The following is a 21,036-nucleotide window of genomic DNA, read 5'->3' on the forward strand; positions in this document are numbered from 1 at the left end:
CTGATGCTGAACAAACGTTTGACACTGTGTTGAAATACCAACTTAACTAACGTCGGCACGTGACGGTGGTGGTGATGGTGGTGGTGGTGTGCGTGCTCGAGGTGTTTTTGCAAACGCCCACATTAGCTGAGACTGAGGATATTAACAGTGGGAGCCTTTTTCCTCCATGTGACGCCTATTAAAAACAGCTTTGACAGATTACATGTTCCATTTGTGTGACTTTTATTCAGTGTGCGCGTGTGTGTGTGCGTGTGTGTGTGTGCTCACCGCATGGATCAGTGTGTCTTCATTAGCTGGGACTACACCTTCACGCTTCCCTCCGCGTGAGGCCAGACGTCCTGATTTATTAGGGACCCTGCTGGCAAGAATGGACGACAAAACAATGACTCGCATCCGTCCATTGCAGCATTTAGCTCAGCCATTGAATGCTGTTTAACCAATTATGTTACAAGAGATTTTTTTTGCACAAGACTTTGACAGTACTGACAATTTATTTTTGATAATACTGGTATTAAATGAGATCCGGCAGGTGACATAGGAATTGATGTGAATGGAAGTGAATCGGTTCTTTTATTGGCTGTAATTGAGTTGTGTGTTAAGGCCCTGCCACAGGTGTTCTCACTTATCAGCTAATTAGACCGAGCCATGCTGGAAGTTACACAAAGTGTTAAACCAAAGTCCGTGACTGCGTTCCAAATCACACACTCTTTATTTTTACACTAAGTATAAACTACTTAGTCATAACATTGGACCGTCTTGCTCATATATCCGCTGGCACAATAGCCAGAAAAAAACACGCTGGCTTGCAAAAATACGACCACATGCAGTCCTGGTATTTTTGGCATACTGCATTTGATATACTATGTATTGGGACATACCAAGTGTGTGTTCCAATACCCTTACTATCATACTATTTTGTATATGCCAGAACAATAATAACATGTCCCAATGTATATATCAAGGTGCAATGTTGTGACGAATTACTTTGTCCCAATTAAATGCATACTGCATGCAACAGTATGTACACAAATTAATTTAATCTTATTTCCATAATGCAATTTGGAAATTATATAGTATACTTTGTTTCAAGTATACAACAAAGTATCTAACATTCAGACGAAACATCTTATTTTGAAAACCGGATGTTTGTCTGAAGAAAACCGGATGTTGTCTTACGTTAATCTTTCCGCTAACTTTACAAAGTTCTTCGCTCGTTTCCAATCTGTGCCGTTTGAATGCGTTTACCGTAAATGTCAGCATATAGGCGCACTAAAAATTAAGTGTCTGCTGAGTTGACCACGGATATCGGAGTGTCTGCTACCCTGACCGCAGTTCACTCTCACACAGGTGTTAATCTGGTTGATTAGACCTTTTTTAAAATGTATTTGGGTGGAGCTATCCTGGGAATTACGTGAGGTCACAACAATTTGTATGTTGATAAAAAGAAAATGTATCATTTGTCCCACCTGAACAGGTGTTTGCAAGACTGACAGAAGACTGAGGGAGATTTCAGACTTCACGGTCCTGAGAAGAGGTCTAACCCCGCATGAGAAGAGGACCAGAGGCCTGTAGAGCCTTTTATGGGGATGGTCAAGGTGCTTTACATACACACAGTAGGAAGATGAAGACATGATGTACGTGTAACTAACAGGCTACTGAACTGGACATTCAGTCTGGATTTGAACTTTGTTTCTTCTCTTCCACATACATTGCCATCTGTCCTTGTAATATAGCCCATAATTACCAGTTTGTGGCATGTTTGGGGCCAGTAGGTGGCAGTATCGCTCAGTCAAACGAGAGCTTAGGAATTCCTCACATCCATTGAGTGAACTTGCACTAATAAGAACCATCACTTGATCAAACGGGACAAATCATTGTCTACATACGTACATCCTGTCCTCTCTCTCTCCCCCTCTCTACAAATGTATTCCTAATACTTCACCCTACAACTTCATATATATTTTATATTCCAAGAGGAGAATAAAACTGCTCCTCCATAATTTATGAGTCACTTTTAGAAGAAACACGAGCACTTGCAGCCATTAAACCAGCAGCCTGTGGCTTCAGGGTGGGAGGCGGCGATCAGCGGGGCTGGAGGAGGCCTGATCATCCCGTCAGGGTGTCACTCAACGCATGACAGCCGCTGACTGACTGTCTGCACCCTCCCTGAGCTGAGCAGGTATCAATCAGGACTGGTGCTCAGCGAGACGGTTCACATAAAAAATAAAAAAAAACACACATCACACTGACTGTAATACATGCAGTTTTATGTTGTTTTCTGTCTCTACAACTACGTGCGCTGTCGGCCACATTCATTCACGACATACCCTTTAATCCAACATGGCCATTTGAAGAGCAATCAGAAGTCTGGAGCATGCTGTAAGAGCGTGGAAAAACAACTACATTTATCTTGCGTCCTCGGGGGGGGGAGAAATAGGTCCCAGCTGATTGGAATTCAATGAATTGAGAGAGAATCCTCTTCTCTTCTGTAAGGTCCTGCTTTAATCATTTTCTCGGTGGCGCAATTCCCTCGTCTGCATGCCTCTATGTATTGACCCAGAGTTTTGTTTACATAGCAATGTGTGCAATGGCTATGAATGATTAATACGCTTTCTCTCAGAGGCATGAGCCTGAAGAAGGAGCAGCAGTCGATGTGTTGGAAAAAAAGCAGACGGTTTAAGATTTCTGACTGTGTGCAGAAATGACACTTTCCGGTTCAGTCATTGATGGATTGCTTTTGGACAAACAGTTCTATCCAGATTATGGAAATGAACCAATTAACCTATTTTCTTTTTTTTTTCCCCACAGATTCCACAGGGATACTTATTCGGCCCATTGTCGAGAGCTGTGGTGAGTTCAGAAAGGAAGGAATGAGTTATGTCAGGAAGTTAGGGATAATGAACAGGATGATGAATTAATGGGATACTGGAATCCAAGCTCCTTCTTTAAAATGGCTGTACTGGCATGTGGCAGCTGGGGAGCTTGGACTCCAGGGTTTTGGTTAATTGGCTACAAAACACCCCGTCCATTAAAATAATTTGATAACCGTCTGTGTATCTGGGAATAAGGGACAGGACACAAAAATAGGTACAGTGCATCCTTTTCAAAGCTGCCATTTTGACACGTCATAGCAGGATAAACACGCGTGTCGATGATCAAATGAACAAAATGCAACTCTAGTTACTCTGGTTTCTACGTCTGTCTGCTGATTGGTGCAGAGCTGCTTCTGCTCACATGTGGCTAGCAGGGTTGCTGGCGGTTAGCTTGTCATCTAAAGACACTAAAATACTCGTGAGGGGAACCGCATAGTTGGGGCGACGCTTATCTACGGGTTCATCTTTACAAAAAAAAATCCACATGGAAAAAAAAAAAAAAAGAGTAATAATGAAGGTTTGCTCTTTAAGTCTTCAATTATGTAATTAAAATAGGATTGATTGGTTTTATTCCACACCTGCGTGTTCACGTTCAGAGGAATGATTGAAGCCCCCGTGGCTGTGATGATGAGATTGATTACATTTAAATTATAACAGACAGTTGCTCATCATCTCAACTTGCCTTTTTTTTTCCACTTTATTCATCTGTTATTTGTAATTTTATGCTTTAATTTAGCTTTTTTTCCCCCTCTATTATTTAAAAAAAACATGCTGAGTAACTAACTGTTTACTAATTAATGGACAGTACAGATAACTGGGCCATCAAAGGATTTCATGCACAGCATAAGAGTGTTTTTTTTATTTTGGTTCATCTTAAGTAGAGCGCGTTCAGAGGCGTCGGTACGTTACAGCTCCAGAGGCTCTGGCATCAGTTCACCATTAGTCACCAAGAATCAAGAGCACAGCGTCGCTTCCTCCTATTCTCAATTCTATTCTCGGCCCGTTTTTTCCCTCGAGGTGCCGGCCCAATTATTTGGCCTCCACTGCGGGGAGCAGCTGCACAATGTGTCACATGACCTCGGCACAGCAGTCACATGTCTTCAACGGCGCATTAGGAATTAAAAGTTCACGCGTTGATATAACGAGCGGAGATTTGAGACGGGGTCCGTTCGTCACAGAGGACGCTTCGTTAGGCTTCATCAGCGCTGCTCCGTCTTCGATGTTTGTCCTACAGTGCCTCAGATGCATGCCTTACATTTAGAACGTCATATTTAATTCATGCAGTGTTTAGGTATTCTACGTCGAGAGCCTCTGTAAGGCCGAGCGGAGTCTGCCAAGAGGATATTTTCGAATATGAGCTGTGTGGAGAGTCCAGTCAGCGATAACGTTGCAGTTATTTCAGATTTTGAAAGGTGTGCAAGAGGTGATTGTTAAGCATTGCTGGAGTGTGTGTGTGTGTGTGTGTGTGTGTGTGTGTGTGTGTGTGTGTGTGATCAATGCGAGCCACCGAGCTCAGGGCCTCCGCGGTAAACCATCGATACTGAGCCGAGGTGTGAGCACTTAAAATGTAAATGCGCCTTCAAACAGCGACAACAGGAGCGAGCGCGTCGTATCGGTGTCCTGGGATCTCTCCAGATGCAGCGTGTGCACTCGTCTGTGAAATCTAGACCTCCGCGCGAAGACGCAGACGGCTGAATTGGCATATTGTGTCCCGAGCCTAGAACACATGACCCCCGGCGCTGACCGACGCCCGGGTACCTTAAGTGAGTAACGAGACTCCAGAAACCTGTTGAGGATCAGAGACGTGGGGCATTATTTAAAATGGGACAAAGGTGTCTCCAAGGATCTCCTTTGATCTCAGCAAATTCATGCGACATAAATATCTTCCGATTAATTATGCATGGACGGTGGGATTGCTAAATCCACAGATTTACCAAATTTCAGGACCGCTCTGATGACCCTGCTCTCGCCAACTTGACTATTTGGAGTATAATAACCAATCGGAAAGTTCTGGCAGAGAAAACGCAACAATATATATCGCTTTAGTATATTCTTGTTGTTAATTACAACTTCAAAACAAAGCGGGAATTACTTCAAAAGAATTCGACGTGAAGACATATTTTGTGTTAAAGAAGCCAGAAATCCAACATTCGTCTTTATTTTTTAACAGTCCGATAAAACAGGCAATATGAAGAATAGTCCATAAAGATTTACTTTTAAAAGGCTTTAAAGAGGATGCAAAAGAGAGAAGAATATAGAATAGTAGCAATTAAGGTCACTGTAATCGGACATAGCTCTTGCAGAGTTCGTGGTCCCTGATGTCCCCCCAGCCCCCGTTCTTCACGTGGGGGGCCACCCCCCCGGCCCCGTTGGCCGGCAGTCTCTTTGTTATCAGGAGGTTCTTTGGGAACAGCTGGTTCCCGCTGCCCTGCAGCACGTTCTCGATCTTGGTTTTCTGGCTGATCGGCATGCAGGCGGCCTTCTTGTGGTGCATGCCGCAGTCTCCGGCGTGGAAGATCCGCGGCGCCTCGCTCACCATGACCTTCCAGTAGGAGGGCAGGCAGGACGCGGTCAGGTGCTGCAGGGACCAGTCCCAGTTGTAGTCGTCGTAGGTGCAGAACGTGTCGGTGCACCGGATGAGCTTCTGGTACGTCTCTCGACTCAGAGCCATCCCCATGTTGTGCTCGGTGGACTTCCAGGCCTTCACCTCCACCTTGTTCGCTTTGCTGGAGTAGCCGATGTGGCTGTAGCTCCCCAGCGAGAGGATATCGCAGTCGGCGCACTGCTCCTTCTTCAGGGCCGACATCAGCTTCAACAGGTGGATGAAGTCCGGGGACAGGTAGTGGTCCTCCTCGATCAGCAGGACCGAGCCCTTGTGGTCCTTCAGAGCTCGGACTCTGTCCCACACGAAGTGCAGCTTCCACCACCAGTGGTGCTTGGTCTGGGAGAACTTGGCCTCGCGGTAGTGGCCGAAGGAGTCGGGGTACTCCGCGTTGATGCACCCCAGCTTTAAGGCGTCGTTTTTGGGAATGTCTCGGGGGCAGTCCTTGGGGTCGTGTCCGGGGAACTCCTGGGGGTACAGCTGAACGCTGAAGGGGAAGAAAATCTGAAGGACCTGGCAAAAGTCAACAGCGGCCACCACTTTGTTTATCTCGGGGGACCAGTAATCATGGCTGAATATCAGCAGTATGCTCTCCACGCCGCGGGACTTCCGCAAACTGTCCACCAACAGCTTCAGGTAGTCGGGTCGGTTGTGGACCTGAACCACCACGACCAGATCGTCCTTCCGCCGCGCCGCCTTGAACTTCTCCTCGTTCCTTATCGTCTGGTCGAAGTTCAGCTGGAAGACGATGCCGCGGTAGACTAACGTGGTGTTATCGACCTCTCGTCTGGGTAGCTTCTCTTTGTCCTTCGCCTTCTCCTGGTGCGTGTCGTTGGCTTGGATCGCGGGGAGCGGAGCGGGCGCCCTGCTGACTGCAGGTGTAGCTTGCACCTGGATATGATTGTTGACGCTACTGCTGCTGCTGCTGCTGCTGCTAACGCTGCTGCTTCTCTTCGCCGCCTCGGCTTCCTTGGGGAGCGAGCCGCTGTCGTTCTTCTTCTGCCTTCCGCTGCTCCAGAAAGCTAGGCCACAGATGACAACCACCACAGTCAGTATCACCACCTTCCTCTTGTAGATCCGGAATCTCATGGTAGGGGGTCAGCCTCTTGCGAAAAAGGGAGAGAAGTTGATTGTTGCAGGGGGGGGGGGGGGGGGGGGAACGGCGAAGCGCGGCTTTGCAATTATGATTGTGTGCTTTGCAAAGGGAGCGAGGCCGATTCGAAAGGAGCTGATATGAGGCTATTTGTTGGCAGAATGAACCGTTGTCGTAAACATGGGTCCCGCTGGAATGTCATTGATGGTGGATGAATATTCCATAAGGCATGACGGGCGCCGGGAGAGGCAGCAGGGTAGCAGTGTGCATGTACCACCTGAATGAAAAATGAATAAGTCAATAGAGTCAAGGTGTATCGGGGCTGTTAGGGCTGAGCAATAGGACTGTATCACAGTCTTGATTACCATCATTTCCACATCAAAATGTTGTATTTCACAATATGGCAGATGTATGAAAAAAAAAAAAAGGCCTATGACATTTAAAATAATATAAAGTGGAGAAAAATCTTCATTTTTTCCAGGAGCTAGAACTTGCAAACGCTTGAGGTTTATTATTGTTATACAATTAACTGATTATCAAAATTGGTATCGATTTGTTTTCCGTGTAACGACTAATCAAATAATCAACTAATTGTCTCAGCTCCACAACATGAGCCAACTCCATTTGCTAATGAAGACCTGGAAATGCAGGCGGAGAGCTACAGAACAGACCAGTAAGCTTGTGGGGCCGGAAAAACAATAACTCAAATCGCTAATTTTGTTAAGATTGAAACGTATACGTGTGTCTGTATAAAGCGCTGAGATCATATCGTTACAAGCTCTAATGGAAGCAGGGATTTCATTTCACATTAAAAAAAGGGAACGATGGAAAAAGTACCACCAAAACCACAAATACACGTTTAAATACCCGCTGCTTATTCCTCAGTTCCTCCTCTTTTAGGGATATCATCAATGTTCATTATTGCCCCGTGCTTCTGGACTTCCCTCTGCATAAATCTCTGTCCTCAACTGTATTATCAATATTGATTAGCCCTCTCTGCTCCATCTTTTCTTTGTTATTAAATTAGTGGTCTCCCTTCTTTTTTATTTTTACTACCTGACCCTCTTTTATGCGTTTCCTCCCTGCCTGGCATTTCATATCTATGAGTCTGTGCTAATATCAATTCATATATTCCTGGTGACTACTACACAACTCTACCAATAAACATGTACTTTAACATAGTAATATTGTGTGTGTGTATATATATATATACACACACTTTGAGGACATTAGTTTGTAGCCGTTTGCCGTGTACTACGGTTTCCATACAGTTGAAGCCAAATCAAGTGAATCGTGTGTTCTGCAGCTGAAAGTACTGCAGTTTTTTTTTTACCCCCCGCACTACTTTTATTATACCCTGATCCGCTTTAATACACACGTCGTCCGTCAGGTGTGTTTCCTTGGCTCGTGCATGTATGCGGTGTTTTGTCGTGTCAGCCTATTAACGTTTATTTAGTTGTTGTTTGTCTGTCCATTGGCCGCTGTCGGGCTCACCGAGCCAGCGACAGCTTCGGTGGATTATTGTTTAGCATGATGATAACGTGACGTGTGTTTCACTAAGTGGTGTGAAACGCTCTCGCTGGAAACTAATAAAAACAACAGTTGTCGTCGCAGCTTCCTCTTCTTCTTCTCTATTATGACAGCGAAGCATTCCTGCAAGATGCTAACAGTAAGTTAGCATTAGGCTAGCAACTTAACCGGACCGAACCTCGTCAAACTAACAAACGTCCCTGTAGAACCACAACAACCACAACAACCGCATTTAACGTTACACCGCTTACCTAAAAGCGGAGTACCCGTGGAGGTGCGTTCACCGAGAAGCATCAGTACGGCGGCGTCCCATTCTCCTCCATTTTCCTTCATGCGGGCTGCATGGGAGCGTAACTATCAGCTAGCGTTAGCTGTAAAAAATAATAATATCCCAAATACGGAACCACTGCCTGCCGCTGTCCCACAATGCACTGGGCCAGAGGGGGGCACCCAAGACACCCTAAATATCATGTATCCGTGCTGCTGTCTCATCATAGGGTGGGATAGAGTTACTGTCCCTTTAAATATTTAAAATACCACGGCTTCATTTATACATATAATACATGTAAATGATAAGTATACCTAAATATTACATTTACAGCAAACTTCTCCCTAAACTGGAAACCAGAGCATCATGATTGAATAAAGTTTGTTGCTTTAACTTCTCAAACACTGTAAAGCAAATATCGATTTTTCTTTCGAAAAGTATTATTCTAACCTCCATCATGATATGCATGAGTAACTATAATAAATGCTTTTCCCTGAGCAATTTTTTAAATATAATTAGCTTTAGCAGCCTGTTGTCAAAGTGGAGAAAATGCATATATTCTTATATTTAATCAATTTTGGGGGGGGGGTCAAATTCTACCTTCCTCCACTTAAACGCCTTTTGTTTATCCACTTATCTCACTTTTCATACGAACAGCTTCCTTGTGCCTGATTCCATACATTCCTGTCGATTTAAAAGCCTCTTTTCGTCGCTCATTAACCTCTGTGTTTACGGCTGTAACGCCACCTTCCGGCTGTCCCGCTACACGCCGCAGTTTTCTCCACCACTAGGGGGCGCCATACAAAAACTCCACCGCCGGAAACAACGGCATCTGAGGGTTTCATGTGCGCATGCGCGTCCTTCTTTCTTCCTTTCCGAACACTCGAGCGAAAGAGACAAGATGGGCCATCAGCAGCTCTACTGGAGTCACCCCCGAAAATTCGGACAGGGATCCCGATCCTGGTCAGTCCTGCCTTAAAATTGTCAAATATCGATACGTGTGCTAAAGCGGATGCGTTTTGAAGGTGTTTGTGAGTCCCAATACTTCAGAATGTATCACTAATGTGGCACCGCGTGCGAGCTGCTCCTTAGCCAATATGGCGGTGGAGGATGCGCCGCGCTAGCTTACTAGCTTCAGTTAGCCGCTCACTGTTTCTGAAACGGAACAACTCGATGTTGAATCGCCAGTTAGCTAAACATGTTCAAACAGGAGTTCTGGAGTTGCTAAAACATAGTTTATTTCGTTCCAACATTACTAGCACGACGTTATTCGAGCTAACGGTGCTGTGTTTAGGGTTAGCCATGTTTGCACAGAGAACCGCATACCGAACGATAACCAACTTTTGCGGCGTTTGCGTGAACTTCCGCACTAGTCGACTTAGTTTGTATGGATGGATGGTAACCACATACGTATTTAACTTTTTTTTTTTTTAATGTGAAAGACAACCGGTTTAACCTTCTCTCTCCTCTATTCCAGCCGGGTATGCTCGAACAGACACGGTCTGATCCGTAAATATGGACTCAACATGTGCCGCCAGTGCTTCAGGCAGTACGCTAAAGACATTGGCTTCGTCAAGGCAAGTAGTACTGTCCATTTGTATCCAAGTAGTCATCACATTGTGTTGTTTACCATCCAACACGGGTTTATTGTAAACATATTTGCTAGCTTTTGCTAGCACAAGCACTAGCTTTGTCTAAATGTATTTATTTTATTTAAAATGCTTTAATCCTAAGGGTTAGGTTGAAAATCAGTAGTTCTAGCCATCTTTTGATCAAGTCAGTGAATCACTCACAGTACAGTTTGTATGACTGAACGTTTTGGGTGAATATGTAACGATGATGCTGACTGCATCTCATGTCACCTTAACTAATGTCTCGATTATGTCTCTAATGTCTCTCACACAGCTGGACTAAATGTCACATCCTCGGATGGGTCCAGTGATCTCTGGATGGCTGGCCAAGATGGGATAATTTAGCACTGCAAATAAATGTGTTTTTTTGTCCAAACTAAATGTATTCTGTTTTTTTGTCTCTCTATTATGTACGATGATGGTTGCTAGTAATGTGCAGGGAAGATGTGAAGACTTAAGATGTGAATATCACAACCCAGACACAAAAGAATGCACAGCAAACACGTGTCAGTTACAGTCAGTCTACCAGATAATCCCTTACTGACAGCTGGTCATAATTCTCACATGTTTTATAAGGTTCAGAGATTATTAGGTCTTGTATATGGAGATCCCATTGTACACGACATAATGTTGATTTGTCTCTGAAAGTCAACCAGATCACCTGGAAGGTAGATGATGTTGCTTCAGCTCGTGTTTGGGGCGACATGCTGTGGCATTGCTCTCTTATCATACCGTTTCCACGATGTAGTAGGTCTACTATTCAATTAAGTCGGTCTAATACAACAGCTCTAAACGTGTCCACAAAAGTGCTGCTGCATGGAAGATATTAATTGCAGGTCTGTTGAGCATTACATCTGAAATGTGTTATTTTCACTATTAGGGTAATGTGTCGGTAGTTGGTGGATAACGATGCGCTGCTTCAACCAGATCGATGGTGAGGAAAACCATAAAGAATATAATTGCCGTTCTAATTGGACCAGATTGCTTAGGTGCTAAATATAGGCAACCGTGTGGAAAACCAAATTTTAAAACGATTTATTAATGACCCATAAAAGGCTGTTTGCAGAGCCCTCTCACAAGAAAGGAGGTAGAGCAATTGATCCCTGCAGCTGTACATAATTAGAAATGGCACCGCAGTAAAGAGCAAACTAATTCTCTCTTGGTCAGCATGTATTCACATGAAGCGACACGCAACACACACACACACATCCAGGGGATGATGCCGTGCTGGGATATCGTTCTTGTTGGAGATGAGTAGCCCACCTGTAGTGTTGCTAATTGCTTGGTGCTGAGTATCTTCGGCTATCGAACATTAAATATTAATCACAGCTCAGAAATAGTTCTATCATCTATCATCTGTCTTCCATCAATACACCTCCATAAAGACCATAGCAGGCAGGATTCTATGCAGATCCATATAGAAAAAAAAAAATCATTTTTTTGTTTAGTGGGTTAAGTGTGGAGCACTAGATGGCAGCAGCACTTCACATTCATGATTCAAGACCAGCGTCGATGAAAATAGCAGCAGCACTTAGAAATGCCATTTATCCAGCAGGTACACCTTCTCATCAAGCGCTTATAGAAGCTTAATTTAAGGTCTTTTCAGTCACCGCGTGGTTAATTTGAGGTTCCAGGCAGGTTGAAAGAACACGGACAATACATACTCAGGTAGATATGTGGTTACTTTGATTTTATATATATATATATATATATATATATATATATATATATATATATATATATATATATATATATATATCTCTCGTTTGAAACATTAATCTCTGTGCGTATTTAGCTCACGCCGTTGCACTTTGATGATTTATCAGTTTGAGCTTGGTCCCGTCTAATCCGAGGCAACGAGTAAATTATGCTGGGCAGAGTCCTGTTCCTGTTTATCATAAATAACAGATGTCTTTGTGCTCAGCAGGATCACGGTGAAACTTAATGATCCCATTGTGGCAAAGAATAAATAAGATCACAGCAAAGTGAAGGTTCAATGCAAACGCACCACCTACGATATCAGCACAAGAACAAACTCTTTAAACATGGCGATGAGAGAGAGAAAGTAGTGCGCACAATTTGGGGTCGTAGCACCTTTTTATTACCGGACTCTGAAAATCCAGTGAATGCACAACATGGAACGATTGTCAGCAGCGATGACACGCAGATATACACTCTGCTGAAGGAAAGGAAATGAAACAAGACATCCACTGTGTATACTTCAAACCAAACACGGAATTGAGCGTCATCCGTGTACATAAAAGGTGTATGTGCTGCGTGTGTTATGTAAGCGCTAACTCATATGCATAAATGAGAGTTTGACTGTGTGTGCAAGCTGGCAGAGCCCGGGGCTGTTTGGACAGAGGGGAGCTGAACACACTAGTGCTCCGTGTTGCATCAGTCCACCACGGAGGAGGCCGAAAGGTGTTGTCTTTGATGTTCAGCTCAGTTTCAATTCTTTTCTTTCCACCGGCGCATTTAATGCTCTTGTACAGCGACCGACGCCCGCAGCTGGAAGCACAATTTACTGTTACTGCATTCCCATAGAAGAAGTGGACTCAAAATGTAACCATTTCCAATTCCTCTTCCCTTCAATGAGGCCACAGCTTCTCTCCCAACAGTGGATGCTTGTGTGTCGCAGCAACACAGATGTACATTTGCAGAAAAAAATAAAATAAAAAAATCAATTGCTCTGAAAGAGTGCATCCATGTGCTACATGCTCCCTCATAAATATATTATTAGTGTGCACACTTTGCGGTTACAACCACAACCTAACATCTGAAGGTAAACCAGACTAAAACACTAGTCGGAGCAACATCAGAAGGGAGCGCTTGCGTAATGGCTTGGGACCTGAACGTGTCACCGCTGCTCTGACTGACTGCCAGGCACATCACACGGGCCTTTCAACCCGTCTCCCAGATTATAGGGAAAATAAGTGAATTGAAGATGTTACGGCGCACTGTTGGCATGGAAACATTCCTCCGGGTTTACCTGCTTACAATTGTTAGACCAAGAGGCACTTCTCTTCGCAAAGGTTCCTCGCGGCTCGTTCACGGTCTCCCTCAATTTTCGACTGAGTGGGCCTCGGCGGTCGGCTGAGTGATGGCAAATAAAAGAAAAATGAAGAAGAAAAAAAAGAAAGAGTGCAGCAGCAGCCGGGGACGGAGAGAACAAATAGAAATATTAATTGAAAAAAAAAAAGAGAGTGGCAACAGTAAAGGCGGGAGCAGTTTATTCTCACTGTGAAATTACGCAGTGACTAAGAGGCTGTGGTGTAAGCAGCTCTAAGTATTGATAATTACCGGATGTTTTGTTCTCGATACCCTCATTTTCTTTCGGCAACAGTTGCTGGAGAGGTGAAGAAAATCCTCAATAATCCATTTGTTTCTTTTTACTAGAAGACAGCGATATCTGGAGCCACAAACACCACCTGACTCCAGTGCTTTCTGGGATAGTTTCCTACGTTTCTGTGTATTCCCTTGAGGAGTGAGCCGTGTGCTACTCTGAGCTTTATTACAGTCCAGCATGGAGCACCGGCTGACTCAATTATTCCAGTCAAACAGGGCATGATTCTCAAACCACTGGAGAATAAGCATCCTCCTCCAAAGCTTCGAGTTAGGCCGAGGTGACTTTATCAGCCAATCATGTTTCTGCAGATTTGAGGCCAGATTATGGAAACGGAGAAATTGCTTTAGCGATTGCTCTAAGGTAAAATGTGCTGATGTCTGTGGTCTTCGGGTCGGGGTCACACGGAAGGATAGGAAATGTCATCAGACTCACTGTCAGAGTGTGACGTGTCACAGCAGGAAACCCGCGGGTGTCATCAACAACACTAACGATGGCTGCTTTCCATTCAGGTGAGCTAGTTCCAGGTTCCCGCTGCATCTTGGCTCACTGGGACACCTAAATGGATCAGAGCCATCGTCAGTGTTATTAGTTACACCTATGCTTCCCCCGCTGCAACAAGCCAAAATGGCCGCTGTTAAAACGATGTCTTGAAGTCTGGACTAAATGACTTCCTGATTGTGCTCCCCACCCCTGGTTTCTTTCACTCCTTCAGTTGGTGGGTGATTACCTTGACTAACTTCATTCATATAATAACACATTGCTTTGTTGAAGTGTATCCTTAAGAGGTGGCAATCATTTTTGACCTATAGAAAAGGTCAAAAGCATTAGAACTCCGCCTACAACTTTAAGCTGTGTTTCCAAAGCAAAAACTCCACATGCATCCTCAGGCTGTTGGTTGTCATATGGCGGAGACGCGGCTTACCAACATACTGTTACACTCTAAAAGCACTGTCTAAAAGCATTGAGAGTGAGTAGAAAGTTGTTTTTTTTGGTTTACCTTGCAATTCTACAAGCTTATAGTTTCTCAAGGGGGATAATTAAATGCACTTAAGGTAGAGACTTCCTAGGGAGACACTGTGCATCACAGTTTGAACACTTTCCAGAGATTACCAACAAGAAAGCGAAAAGTTGACCCATGAAGCACAAAAGGCTGTAGTCTAAGAACAATATGAACCTGAATAATAGTTATAATTAGTGGAACCAACAGGCACGGATTGAATATTAAATGTCTCAACCCTTTGAAAAGTTAGGCAGATTTTCAGCAATTCCACCTTTTAGTCACTGTGTAATTTCACATTTGAAGTTATAAGTGCAGAGCTAGAAATGTGTTGCTTACCAAAAAAAAAAAAGTATGCCACCTAAAAGCCTTTTGGCATTCAGTGTGTACTGTATTGGATGGCACAATGCTAGATTTGTTCTTTAAAAATGAACATGTAGCATCAACGTCCTATACATAAATTACTTTGTTTTTAAATGAGACATAAACTCCACTTGACCCTCATGGGTTGCAACATAGGTCATGTCAGACAGATTTACATGCATGCCACAGATCAAGTTTTCTACGCTATGAATAAAAATAGGATTTAACGTCTCCACTGATATACTTCCGGGTCCTTTGTATTCACTCAGGAACCTTCCTGATGTCCAGTGAAAAGATGACGCAGTACCCCAACACACCTGTGGGGGCAGTGTTGCGCCACAGCTGAAACTGGGAGGGAGGCATGGAGCATTGGGAGGTGAGGTGACAGGAGGCGTTGTGCTGCTCTCTGGGGAGGAGCTCTCCAGTCGCAGTGGGGGGAAAAAAAAAGAAAAGAAAGAGAAAGAAGAGAGATGCAAAATGTGAAGAAAAAAATAAATAAAAAAGCAGCCTCGATCAGGCTGTCAAGCTCGGGGCACATCTAATTGAATACGCCATGCCATTTGAAGTCGAGTGTACAGCTGGAGCAGAAGAGAGAAGCCGGCGTAGGGCAGGCACAGTGGGAGAGCAGCCTTCGGCAAACAAAAAGACAAATCAAAGAGTGAACACAGAAGATGTTCAAACAGATAGGCCTGATCTTTGCTCTGTGCTCGGCACCTCCCACCGTCTTTACGTATATGTGTGTGTGTGTGTGTGTGTGTGTGTGTGTGTGCTGTCGACGGCGGCGTGGGAACGGAAGAGAGGCTGTGAGTCTGTCGTCGAGGGTGGTTTTTAAGGGAACAAGTGGAGGGAGGAAGAACGAATGAGGTGCCACTCGGCCACCATTTTCAGCCTGATTTGGAAAAAACGCACAATGAGTGTGAGGCTGAAAGGAAGGTTTCGAGAAAACAACCCCCCCGAAAAAAGAGAGAGTCACAGGAAGCGCGGTACGATGGCGGAGGTCAGCGGCTGCGTCGGCGTTCGACTGGCCCGCCATACGTAGCTTAGCCCGGGCACGGCGCTCGAGGGGCAGTCGGAGGGGAAGTATTACTCATAAATGGAAAAGATCAAACAGTGGCATTTAGCAAACCGCAGAGAAATGGTGTCACGCAGGACCCTCTTCTCTCAGCTGTCCTCGGGCTATGAGGACGGTGTCCCGTCAGCATTGTAATTTATTTCTCACACAGGGTCACGGCTGGGCAATCGCACCGTGCAGCCTACTTTACTTTGGTGTCTTTGCCATAATCTCCCATTACGGTCATGCACATGAAGAGCATGCACTCGCCGAGCAAAAGGTATGAATAGGTATCCGCCCGTGTGCCTCCGAGAGACGAGACGTAACCTTAACTTCTTTATATGCAATATGGAAATATCAGCCCCATAACCACGTCTGTCAATCTCTTTTTGTACACTGGTTCGGATGTTAACCTTTTGATTTCACAACGTCTGGCCTGAATATGACCCGTGCTAACATTTCTCATTACCCACATTCATGAATCTCTGAGACGGCCTGAGAGGAAGCCAATATTTAGCGGGATTTGCATGAGCGTCATATTGTAGTGCATATTAAAGAGGCGGGATGTCTTCGGTGTGCTTGACGCCAGGAGGAGAAGGAGGAGAAGGAGCAGAAGTGACGGATCGATATGCCATTTCCATTTATTTTGCAACACGTAAACATTTGTTACGCTCCACTGCGGAATCGCTCCCTCTGAATTGTAAATTCCTGAATCGTTTGATACGACAAGCAGATGTTCAAGATGGTGAGAGAACAGCTGCCACCTCGTCAGTGGTTGCTAATTCTTTCCACTGTTGCCTTTAGTCGTGAAAATGTCCGGTTGTCGCGCTTGGCCTCGCCGCGTCTCTCTATGGCCGACAACGTCGGCGCTACCGCTTCTAATCCAGGAGAGAAAATGAACCGTCGCACGTGTTTGATTGTTAAAAGTGGCTGCTGGTTTCCGTGACAACACCTCTACCGGTTGGGTTTGGAGCAATGGGCAGGACTCATAACACCCCTCCCCTCCCTCCCTTCCCTCAACCATTTGGAATATTTGAAGGAGGTAATTCAGACGGAGGATGATTCACTGAGCGACAATGTGACAGATGCAGCTCTATTCTTCAGGATGAATGTGCGAATGATGCAGCCGGAGAGGATCAGAGCGAGAGAGTGGTGTAAAAGCCAGCAGCTCAGATGGAGGCACGGAGGCTCCAGTTCCAGCCCTCCTCACTTATTTTTTTATTAACCCCACTCCTGCTGCAGCCATTGTGCCTCTGGATATATTACGCGCAACGCATCTCTGCGGAGCCGCCGACATGTCAGAAAATGACACGGCATTAAATATGACACACCGTCCTTATGCCATCACCGAAGAGAGGGGCCATTTTCCTCTTGAGTGAAAATGGAGGATGGTGCGGAGCGGATCTTTTCTGACAAGCAGGCCCAATGCAGCGTTGGAGTCGTCTCGTTTTCCAAGCCCCCCCCCCCCCACCCGACACAACCCCCCGCCCCCCCCGCCCCCCTCAGCATCCACGCACACCTCTGGTCTGCGGTTGAGCAGCTTCTCTGTCTGCCGCAGTTTGTCGCCCCTCAAAGCCACATTTACAATGCAAATCAGCGGGCGATTCGCCGTGCGGTGTTCACTGCCTTGTACTGTCTCTGCATGAAGTGCCACTTTGACCTTTCGACACTCACTGCTGATTATGCTCCCATGAAGCGAATGTCTCCCTTTATGGATAGCCTACCTGGGCTAAGAGTAGTCCCTCAACAGCCTTTCAAAGCTCTAACGTCAGTAGTAACGACATGTTCCCGTTGCAGGACGGTGCTTTAGATAAGAGGTTACATACATTCGCTATGTGTCATTCCCCACCATTATATGCCGCACAGCGTTTGCTGTTTTATTCCCTGAAAGCACTTCACGTTCCTTTGACTTTAATTTAAGATTTTGCTTGGTTAAAGCAAGTGCAGGATTAAGAAGTCAAGCAGCAAAGGTACATTGTTGTTTGGTGCTGAGATACGTCCGTCCCTGTAGATTCGCTGTCTGCTCGCCTGCGGCAGCGCGGCCGGCCCGCTCTCGGCTGTGTGCCGCCGCACCGGGATCCTCTCTGCGTCTATTGATTCCGGCCTGTCCGCCCACCAGAGGATCCGATACCAGTTAACATGATGCAGAGTCCACATATTTAGAGGCCTGGAGGGTATCAGCAGAGCAAACTCTGATTGGCGTAATTGAGAGTGATAGGGATCAGTTAGAGCCAGGTCACGATTGATTAGGTGTGTGTCTGTGTGTAAACTGATAGAGAGATCAATGGAGACGGGTCAATAGAAATTATAAGCATTTTAACAAGCACCAAGAGTGCGACACCAAGTGTTAAGAGCTGGTATGGATTGATGCCAAGGCCTTATTTTAGCTTATGGAAATGAATAAAACACAGTGAACAAGTAAAAAATAACTTCATATTTAGGTTACATTATTTGCTTTTTAGATTTAATGTGTAATCCATGTAATGGTACCAAGAGACACATCGACACATCCAATAGTGGAGACATTTGTGGCCTTTTGTTGTCCAAGGCTGGAGCAAATCTTGATGTATGGCCAGAGGGTGCTCAAGCATAAAAAAAACCCCCACTCTTTATTAAACCACCTTTGCGATATACCTGACCCCCAATATACCTGAGAGCAACTCTAGTAGAAACGACACGCTTCCTTTTACTTTAATTTAGGATTTTTACATCTACTTCCTGAAAATGTCCTTCATTTTTACGGCTCTTATTGCTATTCCCACTGTGGCTGCATGCACAGTTATTATGACTAATACTGCTATCACTACATATTTTCATGAATGACTGGGTGCACTTTTACTTCTTCTACTACCTCTCCTTGCAAAGACACGTTTTTACAGTAACCAGCCGGTGTGTCTGACTTGATTTTCCTTTCCCATGCCTACACATCATTTTAAACAGAGATATCTTTATTAGCCAATTTACATAGAACTGGTGTAACTTTGGCATCTCATCATTCATTTTTCTCCTTCTACGATAGCGCCGCTCTCCATCATTACACTTGGATTTGGAGTGGTGCTCAATCAAGCCTCCGGATGTTAATAAAATATGCTGGTTACCAAGATGAGATGAATAATCGCAGGAGTCAAGTATAATTTCCAGCCCCACCGGGTTGAGAGCGCGCGAGCCCGCGTCACACCCCATTGGAGGCGGATCGCTCCGCGGCGCCTGCCTATCAGGGTGGTCGCAGGGGCGGCTGCCATGGCGGCGATGCAAGTGAAGGAAGCTTGGCACGGTGCACCGCACGATAAGGTTTCTGCACCGCCGTGGACAGCACTGGGGGATTGTGGGGGAGCGCTTATCAGTCTGTGTCAGGGTCTATCAGCATCAGTCCTGTTTACTCCTCAGGTGTGCTGGCTGCTGGCTGACTGCTCTGCCAAGGATCCTTCATATCAGCCAGCTGAGAGCTAACCGGGAGCGCAAACAAAAACCCACCCACTGCAGCCGCAGACCAAACCCTTCGTATTACTTCCTCTTTCTATATATAGACCTCTTTTTCACAAAGTTTACAGTTACAATCCCCGCTTCTCGCCGCCTCGCATCTTTTTCACAGAGTAACCTCTCCACCGCTCTCTATTCACCTGTCTTGGAGTGGAAATGTAGTGAATCATCCCTTAACAGGATGCCAAAACACCCGACTATAAGGCCTAGATTCAGCCCAGCACATGTTGCCTTTTTTTTTCTCCAGTCAAGTGGCGGAGCTTTAACCCCATTAAGTGCATTTCCTCTAGTTGCAGTTCACAAATTCGCTTCTCTGCTCTCACAGGAGCTAAAAAAAAATCGGGTTTCCGAAAGGGGCCTATAGGTCCACGGAGAGAAAATGAGAGAGCAAGACAGAGAAAGGGACGACGTGAATAGATAAATTCTGCTGCTGTATCTAATCATCGCATACATGGATGTGTGTGTGTGTGTGTGTGTGTGTGTGTGTGTGTGTGCCGAGACGAAGAGACAGAGAGAGAGACAGAGAGAGAGAGAGAGGTGAGAGAGAGGTGAGAGAAAAAAAGTTCAAGCAAGAGAGAACGTGAGATTTGAGAGAGACTGCCAAAATGTCGCAGGTGGAAATGTCAGCAGTGAGGTGAAGAGGAGTCAAACTGAGCGAGAGCAGGAGGTTGAAACCGTAATTAGTGTCTGTGAGTCACTGCGAGCGAGCCCTGTGTGATGTCACGGGCTCCCTGTCCTCTGTGTCCGCCGCCGAGGACAAGCGTGGGGACCGGCTCGTCCTGACCTCCGGCCTTTCTGGAGAACATGCTGTCCTCGCCTCTGTTTCACTGCTGCACAGCCTCCAGTCTCCAGCCTCCAGCTCCGGCTGTATCGGCTGTAAGTGACCTCATCGCTATTTGCGGGGTCACACTCTTGCCTGCTGTGACTGTCGACGTGTTTGTGTGGGCCCCCCCCCCTCCTCCCTTTTTCCAGCGTGCATCTCTTTTATCTCCAGCAGAGCAAGAGCAGCTGCTGCATGACTGACAGTAAAACCAGACTGCTGTAGCAAACACCGTCTGCCTGACCATCTTGCCAGGAAATCAATGTAACACTGGAGCAAATCAGAGCAACATATGAGAAGTGGCCCTGTGCATTTCCTTTTTTTTTTTTTTCCTGTGAGGCAGATGACCGTGGTGCGTGTCATGCTGGTTTTCTCCTCGCTGTGGTATCGCGGGGAGACAGGCAGCCAACCACTGTGAAGGAGTGTGCTTGGGAATGACAAACACCCACTTGATCTCATGAACCTGCATAACAAATGGTTCTCAGAGCCACGGACATGGCCAGCGCCATGAGAGATGGAAAGGTTGAGGAATTCAGACAGCTCACACAAACTAAACAGAGTGGAAGTCACAGAATTGACTGGAATAATCCAGGTCTGGTGTCATTCTGGTGTAACAAGTTAATTTGGATAGAACCTCTCAAAATAGGCAATTTATTTAGCATTGAAAAAGCAATATGTAGGAAAATATATATGAATTTGTATAAAGTAGAGATAGACAAATCAATAAATCGAAGGAATAAAAGTTAGACCGTGGTATGTTCTGGAAGTTTAACAGATACTGAGGGTTACACCAAGCAGTAGCTGCAGAGGTGGAACTGCTAGCTAGCTAGCTAACGGGACCAACTGACTGAAGTAACGTTAGCTTGCTAACACAGGAGGTGCTTCGACTGGGGAATAAAGTAGTGGGATATCGTCGACACGTCTAACACGACAGACGGAAAATAGTGACGTAAACTGGGAGGATGGTAAATTACATGTC

At 45.4% G+C, this 21,036-nt stretch overlaps 2 protein-coding genes across 2 annotated transcripts; one reads left to right on the plus strand and one right to left on the minus strand.

The window, feature by feature from the left end:
• Nucleotides 1-4,992: 4,992 nt before the first annotated feature.
• mgat2 (alpha-1,6-mannosyl-glycoprotein 2-beta-N-acetylglucosaminyltransferase) lies at nucleotides 4,993-8,531 on the minus strand. The gene is made up of 2 exons (XM_068708951.1): nucleotides 8,350-8,531; nucleotides 4,993-6,845 (listed from the first exon to the last, which is right to left on the minus strand). Exon 2 carries the CDS (start codon nucleotides 6,562-6,564, stop codon nucleotides 5,149-5,151), a length of 1,416 nt encoding a protein of 471 aa, XP_068565052.1. The 5' UTR covers nucleotides 6,565-6,845; nucleotides 8,350-8,531; the 3' UTR covers nucleotides 4,993-5,148.
• Nucleotides 8,532-9,218: 687 nt separating this feature from the next.
• On the plus strand, nucleotides 9,219-10,378 carry rps29 (ribosomal protein S29). The gene is made up of 3 exons (XM_068708282.1): nucleotides 9,219-9,329; nucleotides 9,844-9,943; nucleotides 10,272-10,378. Exons 1-3 carry the CDS (start codon nucleotides 9,268-9,270, stop codon nucleotides 10,278-10,280), a joined length of 171 nt encoding a protein of 56 aa, XP_068564383.1. The 5' UTR covers nucleotides 9,219-9,267; the 3' UTR covers nucleotides 10,281-10,378.
• The last annotated feature ends 10,658 nt before the right edge of the window (nucleotides 10,379-21,036 follow it).

This window comes from Cebidichthys violaceus, unplaced genomic scaffold (assembly GCF_023349555.1).
Source record: "Cebidichthys violaceus isolate CVI_PGR_0920_01 unplaced genomic scaffold, fCebVio1.0.p SCAF_14, whole genome shotgun sequence".
Lineage (NCBI taxonomy): Eukaryota > Metazoa > Chordata > Actinopteri > Perciformes > Stichaeidae > Cebidichthys > Cebidichthys violaceus.